General features: G+C 53.8%; 1 protein-coding gene across 1 annotated transcript; it reads right to left on the bottom strand.

Moving 5' to 3' along the window:
- Positions 1 to 2,398: 2,398 nt before the first annotated feature.
- Positions 2,399 to 7,468, bottom strand: GLA (galactosidase alpha). Its single transcript, XM_074600495.1, has 7 exons — positions 7,265 to 7,468; positions 6,759 to 6,933; positions 6,366 to 6,543; positions 4,780 to 4,871; positions 3,689 to 3,850; positions 2,915 to 3,112; positions 2,399 to 2,694 (listed from the first exon to the last, which is right to left on the bottom strand). Exons 1-7 carry the CDS (start codon positions 7,432 to 7,434, stop codon positions 2,431 to 2,433), a joined length of 1,239 nt encoding a protein of 412 aa, XP_074456596.1. The 5' UTR covers positions 7,435 to 7,468; the 3' UTR covers positions 2,399 to 2,430.
- Positions 7,469 to 8,772: the final 1,304 nt, after the last annotated feature.

Raw genomic sequence — 8,772 nt, 5'->3', positions numbered from 1 at the left:
TCTGTTGCTTGGTTTTGTGTATCCTCTCTTATTGGTGGGGTGGGACTTGCAAGTCCCAGCACCAGGAAGGTGTTACTTGCAAAGCTGCTTAGTAAAAATTAGTAAAATCTGAATGCTTTTGAAAAAAACCCTGCCGATGGCTGGAATGTCCTTACTGTGTTACCAAGAGGTATTTTAAAATGCATGTAGAGCCTGAGGCTCTGATGGATTTTTGCACCAGTGGCTTCTCTCCCCGAGCATTGCGGTGCTGCTTTTCTACAGGCTTATTTATGAGCTTCCGTGGTAGAAGGCTGTCTTCAAAAGGGCCCTGTCTAAACTTCTGCAGCTTGTTTCATTTAAAACAGTTCACGTCTCTTTTATAACAGTTCCATTTCAGGAAAGCTATGGTGAAGTTGGATTGTGTTAGATGAAGTAGTGATTGAAAAAAAACAAACCAAACCAAAAAAACAAGCAGAGCTGCCTGATTAGGCCTTTTTCCTTTCCAAGGCCTTACCAGAGAGGAGAGGCGGGTAAAATTCCTTGCCACCCAGCAATGGTTTCAACACAGTAGGGACCACGGTAATCCGAACCCCCACAAACAGCCCCTGCACTTGGCTGTTGGTCCTTCTTTACAAACAGGGAACAGTTGTACTGCCTTAAGGGGCAACGTGTGGGCAAAGGCCCTGGGACAGCTAGTGGGTATAGTATCAGGGGCTTCATCTGATGAAGCGTCACCCGCACCATTAGGCGGTGGTTACGTGCTGCAGCTCAGCTATGGCCTGCGCAGTGGCTGTGTGTTATGGTAGCTCAGAGACAGGAGAGGGACAGCTTCATACCCATGGTTCCCCCAGCTGCGTGCTGTCATGCTGAAAGCGATGGTGTGACAAGCTTCAGCTGCCTGTCCCCAGTGTCTGACTGCTGTTGGCACCTCTTCTTAGAATTTTCCTTTAAAGAAGCCCAAACACAGCACTGAAGTTTCAAATGAACGGTGACTGATGGGCAGCTGCCGAGTGTGGTACGTTATAGGGCAGCCTACCCTGGGCTTTGACGGGATCGTCCACTTGAGGCAGCAGAATGCTGCCTGTGAGTAGGAAGCCCACTATCAGCAGATGCTGGGAGCACAATGTGGAGCTTGCTTTTAAAACTAACTTTCTTGTGGTTGAAATAGAGCAGGAGAATGGAGAAATGCCTCTTCACACATCTTCATAGGGACTGAGACCACTCAGTTACCAGACTATCAGAATTTGTATTTTTGCTTATTCCGTACTGGCTGATGTGGTTGGTGTTTTCAGATTCCTGCTGCTTAAGCTGTTGGCAGCAGTGGCTTTGGCCTTTGCCCGTGAGAGGGACTGTACAGCTGTATTGTCAGCTTTACTGAGCACTGTTTGTTGTAATCGTGACAAATTTCACAAGAACTCAGTGACTTGAACAAGCTGGCCCATTTTCTAAAACCTGATTTAATTTCAGATACCATGCTGTACTCATGTACAGTGAAACTAAGAAAAAGTTTAGCCTTTTAAGGGATGCTTTAATCAAAGTGCTTAATCACAGAAATAAGAACAAATCAAGTTATCCTGATTGTGCAATAGTCAGAAGAGAACGTACTTGTACATAATGGTTGCACAAGTGATTAAGTATCCACCTCTCGTCTCAGAAGGACCTGTGTTATTCAACCTCGAGGCTAGTGCCAGCAGTGGAAGGCAAGCACATGGGCGTTTCTGGAAGGCAGCTCACGGAGGAAGGGGACCCTAGTGTTCCCATGAAGGGTGGAGAGGGATTTATCATCTGAAGGGAAGTGACAGCCACTGGTGAGAAGGACTCCTGGCGTAACGAGAAACCCTCAAAAGCCAAGTCCTGAGGCATGATACTTAACCACATTTATAATAAGCAGGCAGCTGTCAAGAAAGCAGTTGCTAAGGAGTGCAGTGATTTAGGTCGGTCCCTGAGTTGTCAGAAGGTGGAAGCAGATGCCCATGCTTTGAGGATAGTATTGGGTTTCTTCAGTGGGGGTAGGAGCAGCTTTTCTTGCTCTTGGACTGTGTGCCTGGCAAAGCAGCAAGTTTTTCCCCATTGTCCCTGAAGTGCTCAAGGAGAGCTGTAAGATGCTGCATGTATCTTTTGCATTTCTTTGGTTGGTAGTGGCAGTGGGCATTAACAGGAGTTGCTGCCCTGCTGGGGCCCTTATAGCCCCTTGGAGAAGGAGTTAGGTGAGATGCCAGAGAAAGGGTAAAAAGAAGAGAAGCAGCACCCCTTTCCCCGTTACCTCTTGGTGATGGAGTGATAGGTATTTGTCACGTTAAGCCGAAGGTTCAAAGTCCACATAGAAGCACATAAATAGTGAATGCTGGAGGAGAGAACAAAGGCACCCTGCTTGGAGGAAGGAGACAGGCTTCTCGTGACAAGAAGTTTGAACAGAGTCTGAGGCTTATGGAAAGAGTGTCTTTGTACCTCCTATAGTACTGCTACTTTCAGCAGCACCGTGCCTGTTGGGTTCACCTCCACGCTCAGGGAGGAGACCCATGTGTAAAACCCCCAGTCCCTGCTGGCTGGCAGGACCTGCCGGACGGAGCATGCTGGGTTGCAGGCCAGCCCGTTGCCGAGGAAGGTGAGGGAGAAGGTGAAGTTCTGGGGTCCTCCGATCTCCTGATGGTTTAGTACTGCCACAGCATAGGCTCGACCAGACAGAGGTCGCTCCCACAACTCAAAGTTCTTGTCCTGCCAAGGAAAAAAACCCAGGGCTTACGTTAGGGAAGGCAGAACTGATGGCCTTCGTGTCTGTCTCTTTAAACGGGCTTCAGGAGCAAGCGGGCTCACTGGGCTCCTGTTCCCAAACCCGGCGCACTCCTCTATAGCCCGTGTGTCCCCAGTGTCCCCTTTCTGAGGAGGCTGGCTGCCTGTGCCCTACACCCCACCTCCTAGCCCAGTCCTGCCATACCTTGGTGATTTGGTATCCCTGCTTGCCCAGCGGATCCTGGTTGATGGCAATCACCTCTTTGTTCTGGAGCAGCCATTTGGCCTCAGGACTAATGTGCCGCAGGTCATTGGACATGAAGAGGGGAGCTGCCATAATAGCCCACATTGCCATCTGAGTCACCGACTGATCCCAGCTTAGCCCAAAGTTTCCAATCACCAGCTGTGAGAGAAAAACAAAAATGCCCGGTAACGCTGCCTGCCGAGGAGAAACTGGGCCACCAACCTGAGCACTAGTAAATGACAGGATGCCGAGGGTGGGACCCCTGTTTGAGGACTGGTTAGATAGGCTGAATACCAGGAGGAGGACCAGATGGTTGGGAAAAATCAAGGCATGATTAGTGTGGCAATTTAGGATGAACCACTGGTGGAGGTAAAGAAGAATCCTTAACTTTCTAGGCAGCGTTCAAGAATCTGCTTTTGGATGCAGATATTCCTTCCTTGTGATGCTGGCAGCAGGGATTTTCCCCTCTGGTGGGAGATAAGCACTTTGGAAACCGTCTCCCTCTGCCACATCTGTGTTCTGAACTGGCACTGCTTGTAGAGTCTGCTTTACGCAAAGACAGTGCTTCCTCGGTACCTTCCGCAGCTGTAGTTCTCTCTCCCTCTCATCAGATTCCTAATCCTAGGGCCCTATCAGAGCCCTTCCCCCAGTTCTCTCCCTCCCCTTCTCAGCCTACAGCCAAGGAAAGGGTTTTTTTGCCAGTGCCGAAAGGGACATGGGTGTTGCTCTACTTGCCATGTCAGGATCATTCCAGCCCCCTGGCCCAGCTATCTTCACAATGCTGTCTTGGTGAAGTGCTGTCCAATCCAAGATACTCTTGATGCTTCTCCAGGAATCATAGACATCAAAAAAGTTCCTCCAGTGATTGCAGTACTGTTTGATCTCTGTGTAATTGGGCTGCCAAAATAATTAGTGTGATTAGCCAGAGAGCCTGACTGTACAAGAACAAGACTGTACACAAGGCTAGACTAGATCAGGGATAATTTGGGGGAGAACTACGATAACACCTTTCATCACCAGCCATCGGGATGATCTAGTACATCTTGGTTCCCTAGGATGCCTTGTGCCCAGTAACTCCAGTCTGCCATGCTCCAGACAATGTTATTGCTTCCCTTGGGTGAACAGTTGCAGCCATCTAGCTGTTAGAAAATTCCTTTGAGCGCTATTTTACTGAAGGTGTGACAGGGCCAGTGGGATTAAACTGTAACATCCCAGTAATTACTGCCCTTTCTTGGGTTTACATCCTTTGGTGACTAATGCGTTTAACTCCCAGTGGGAGGGAACGGCAGCATCCTGTCATGGTGGCACAGGGGATGCCAGCTGTGGGTGGAGAGCAGCATGTCAGCCATAGACCCTGGCTGGCAGAAATCTGTCGGTAAACAATGTGGGGAATTCCTATTAAATAGGCTGTCCTAAAGTCTCTCTCCTGGTCCCTAGAGATGACTGTAAGGCTCAATCTGTAGCACTCTGCCTCCAGGAGGAATAACACCGAACTGTCCGCTAACCGTGTGTCTGCATTGCCAATGTTTTGTTGCTTGGTTCCTTGGAGACAGAAAGCAGATGGATGCTGCTGTGTTCTTTGGCACATTGCAGCTGGGCTGTGCCTTCATGCTGCAGGATCCTACTGAATTCTTTTCAGCAGAGTAATGACTTGCCTCAGGTATACTTCAGGGCTCTAGAGGAAAAAGGGTTTTTCCTCTACCTTACAGTCTTTTTCTCTGTCAGACTAGAGAGCAGCAAGTTTCTCGGGAGGCTGTTTTGCACTTAAAGCTTTTTTGTTCTTTCCACTTTCAGCCCCAGGATAAGCCTCGAGAAATGCTCCTTACCTGCTGCACAGGCCTCAGGTAGAAAGGCCATTCACAGGAGTACACAATGCTCCTTCCAGTCTTGTTCAGGGCCAGAGACATGCGTCTGTAACCTAAAGGAAGAGGACAGGCAGAGGTTACACAATCTCCTTGGTCAGAGGAACTAGTCTAATGTCACAGGTTCGGGTTTCAGTTCAACTCTTGCAAAATCAAGGATGAAACACCACAGGGAGGACAGGGGAGCTTATAGTCTGCAGCCAGTGGCCTGCCTCCCAAGGACAGGTGAGCTTCTTCACAGCTTTGCTACAGGTCATGGGCAGGCTCATTGCTCCACGACTGCTGATCTCTTTGTACGTACAGCCGTGGGTAGAAGCTGCAGTTTTGCTGTGTGGCATTTTTCCCTCTAGATACCTGGGAAATACAAGTTGGTATCTATCAAGCTGCTAGGTACAGCTTTGCTGGGTAATGTAGCAGTATGTTCTTATGAGGCGTTTGTGCCATATGGACTGGGCAGGAATTCAAAAGCACTAGCTAGCTTTTTCCTGTCCTTGTCCCCAGACAGCCCTTTTAAGTCCATTTTAATCAGCAGAGAGAGAAATAAAGGCTCGCTCTCTCCCCTGGAACTGCTTCAATACAACCAGATTTTATCTGGGTTACACATATGATCCAACAAGAGCTTTCAGCTCAGCCGTCACTTACGGTGCTGAGCTGTGCTCCTGGCTGTGGCAGCTGGCATATGCCCCACCAACTGGCTTCGATGGGATTGTCACTTGGGCATGTTCTCCCTGCCAGGCAGAGCCAGGACTGCGTGCAGGATTCCTGCTGCCAAACACCGTGGTGCTGACTGTGCCAGCAGCCAGAGTCCAGTCAAGAGAAAACCGCCTTCTGAATTGCATCATTCTTCCCACAAATCTGCTCCCGTGGCACTGGGATTTGCTTGTGCTTGTAGCCAAGCCCCCCCCCTCAGCACAGTGAGCTACTGAAGCTTTCAACTGCTGACTTGCCAGCCTCTGTGCAAGTAACTTCTGAACTGGGATTTACACTGGCGTGCTTTAAAATGAAAGCCCCAGGAGGATTTTCATGCCAGAATTTCCTTCATTTTTTTCCATTAAAAGCCCCGATAACTGCCCTTTTTTATGGCTGACACAAGCTGTTCTAGCTTCAAGCTGATGTGCATTGACACGCCCTCACCAAAGGGATTAAGGGTTAAGTGTGTGAAACGTTTTGAGCTCTCCAGTGAAGGCACTGCAGAAGGGCAAAGCCTCTCCGCGTTAAAAGCTGAGGCGGCAGTCTGCACAGAGAGCTCCCAGAGCACGCAGTCGATCTTTCTGTGCTCAGCACAATGTGATCTCTGGTGTGAGGAAGCTGCTCTTTCAAGCTGTGCACACCAGTGAAAGCGCCAGGAGGCTGAACTGGTAAAAAACACTTGGGCCAGCAACACTTGCTATCTTGGCCTTGGGAACAGAGTTTCATACCTGCTTTTGTAAGCAAATCCCTCAAATAAGTATGCTCAGGGAAAAACAACTCCCTGGAGCCCACCCTGGGCCTAGAATTGCTGCTGCCTGCAGAATATTCCCACTGCAGTGCTGCCTCGAGCCCACACCTACCTTCTGCCAGCAGCTCCAGCGTGCCAGAGTTGCAGCCGTCAAACTTCAGCAGATCCACGCCCCAGGAGGCAAACGTTTGGGCATCCAGGTCATAGTAGTTGTAACTGCCAGGGAAGCCAGCACACGTCTTGTTCCCGACATCGCTGTAGATTCCCAGCTTCATCCCCTTGGAGTGGACCTGCAGAAAGAGAACTGGGGATGGCGCAGCTGCGAGGCAGGAGGAAGCGGAGTTGGGCCAGCAAGGGAAGCAAAACCCCACTCCGGCAGGTAGGACCTTAGCTAAGCAGCTACACAGCCATTTTCCACCTGGCCTTCCCTCTCCTGCCCTGCTCCCAGTGTGGCTGCAGGTTGGGTCCCCCATCACTGCCCTGTGCCGCAGCGGGTGGCACTCACGTAGTCGGCCAGCTTGCGGATCCCGCTGGGGAACCGTTTTGGGTCAGCCTGGAGCCTGCCGTGTTCATCCCGCCTGGGAGCCATCCAGCAGTCGTCGATGCAGACGTACTTGTAGCCCGCGTCCCTCCAGCCCTCGGCAGCCATCACATCAGCCATCTCCATGAAGAGCCGCTCGCTGGGCACGGGAAAGACACGACCAGGAAAGAAAGCAGAGAACGTGGCAGTCTGATTTCTGGCACCGACACGGCAACCGTGCCGCCCTTCCGCCGAGGGGCCGGGCCGGGCCGGCCGGGAGCAGGGCCCTGGGAGGGCCCCAGTCGCCGCTTGGCTCTGTGCCCTGGCACGGGAAGGGCATACCGGGTGCCAGGGGACAGTGCCGCAGAGCATCGCCCTAGGCCGGCTGTCCCCGGCCCTGACACCGCCAGTGCCAGTACCTGGGCTCCCCTGCGGCCGGTACCCCCCGCCCCACCACCCGGGGCCGGGCCCCAGGGCAGCCCCGCCGGTACCTGACGCAGCGGTGCGGGTCGGTGGCGCAGTCGGTGCGGCAGAGGAAGCGCTCCCAGTGCAGCCAGCCCATCGGCGGCGTCCGCGCCAGCCCGTTGTCCAGCGCCAGAGCCGCCGCCAGGGCCAGCGCCGCGGCCAGGGCCCAGCGCAGCGCCCGCCGTACCGCCGCCATAGCCGCCCCCCGGCCGCTGTGACGATGGGCGGTCCGACCCACCAATCGCTGCGCGGGGCCCCCCACCCTTCCGCCAATCACGAGCAGCGGTGCGCACCGCGGCCCGCCCTCTCTCCCGGCGGTCACGTGGGACGCGGCGGTCACGTGAGCGAGGCGGGAGGGCAGATGGCGACGGGGGCGAGGCCTGGCCGGGCTGGGCCTTTCGCGGTGGCTGCCGTGGGAGGCGTGGGCAGGGTTGGCCCTTCCCGGCTGCCGCGCCGAGGCCTCCGTGAGGCGCTGGGGGCCTGCCCCTGGGCTGCGAGCCTCCTCCCCGCTGCGGGGCCCGGTCCTGCGGCAGCGCGGAGCGGGAGCCCGGGTGGACTCGGGGCTGCCGTGAGCAGCGGGGCGGTGGGTTTGTGCGCGCTCCGCGGTGTCAGCGCTGGCCGCCTGCGCCCAGCGTCCTGCGGAAGTGGGGAGGGTTTGTTCTCCATGGTCCCGGGGCTTGGTTTTGTCTCACTTCTTCAGCCCTGGCTCAGAACCGCCTGTGAGCAGCCTCTGAGTGAAACCGCTAACGGCACCTTCCTCCTCAGAGCGCCTTCTTCCCCTGTTCTCTTTCCTCCTCTGTCACCGCAACCCTCTTAACGCCCTGGGTTCCTTCACCCCTCTGAGGCATGCCGCCGGCTTCATCTTCCTCGCTTCACCTTTTAGCCTGAGCACTGCAGCTCCTTGCCCGTGGCAGCTTGTCCAGCATCAGTGGAGGAGGAGGGGTTTGGCGTTACAGAGTTTCTTCAGACAGCATCTTGCGGTCTCGTCCTGGCTGCACGGGGGGTTTGGAGCACAGGGCTCTCGGGTGGCTCGGCTGTGCTGAGGAGCCGGCAGGGTCTCCACCGTGACCTCAGGATGTTTTACGATACTGTAGGTTGGGAGGTAAGGAAGGGGAGCGGGGTCTCTGCAAAGCCTGGCTCCCCTCTTGCAGGGATCCAAGGAGCGAAGTGAAGCCTGGGGCTGGATCCAGCGCTGACAAGAGGTTGATACAGAATGTGAGGCATGGCCAGGCTGTTTGCTCCCGCTCTGCCTGCTTGTGGGGATGCCTGAGAGGCTGGATCCAGCGTGTCTCTGCCTGGGGTGGCTGTTCCCATCCAGATCTTTGCCCTCAAATATTGTACACTCAAATTCAGACACAAGAATAAGTCATAGTCACCGGGCATTGCCCCATTTGCACCAGTAAAATCAACTTGACTGGGAGGTGGACGAGAACCTCTGGGAAGGGGCAATGCTGATGTCAGCAGGACCCAGAGAGCCGTAAGGGGCACCTGCATCTCAGTCAGTGTCTCTGAGATGAGCTTGGGATTTAATCCC

The sequence above is a fragment of the Larus michahellis genome, chromosome 9, assembly GCF_964199755.1.
Source record: "Larus michahellis chromosome 9, bLarMic1.1, whole genome shotgun sequence".
Lineage (NCBI taxonomy): Eukaryota > Metazoa > Chordata > Aves > Charadriiformes > Laridae > Larus > Larus michahellis.
Note: the sequence above shows the minus strand (reverse complement) of the source record. Positions and strands in the feature narration are given on the sequence as shown.

Excerpts from the sequence above, each read along its gene's own strand:
- GLA (XM_074600495.1), bottom strand. The coding sequence starts at position 7,434 with ATGGCGGCGGTACGGCGGGCGCTGCGCTGGGCCCTGGCCGCGGCGCTG. Across the intron at positions 6,544-6,758 it reads TCCGCAAGCTGGCCGACTAC|GTCCACTCCAAGGGGATGAA; the intron begins GTGAGTGCCACC and ends CTCTTTCTGCAG. Across the intron at positions 4,872-6,365 it reads GCTGGAGCTGCTGGCAGAAG|GTTACAGACGCATGTCTCTG; the intron begins GTAGGTGTGGGC and ends CTCTTCCTTTAG.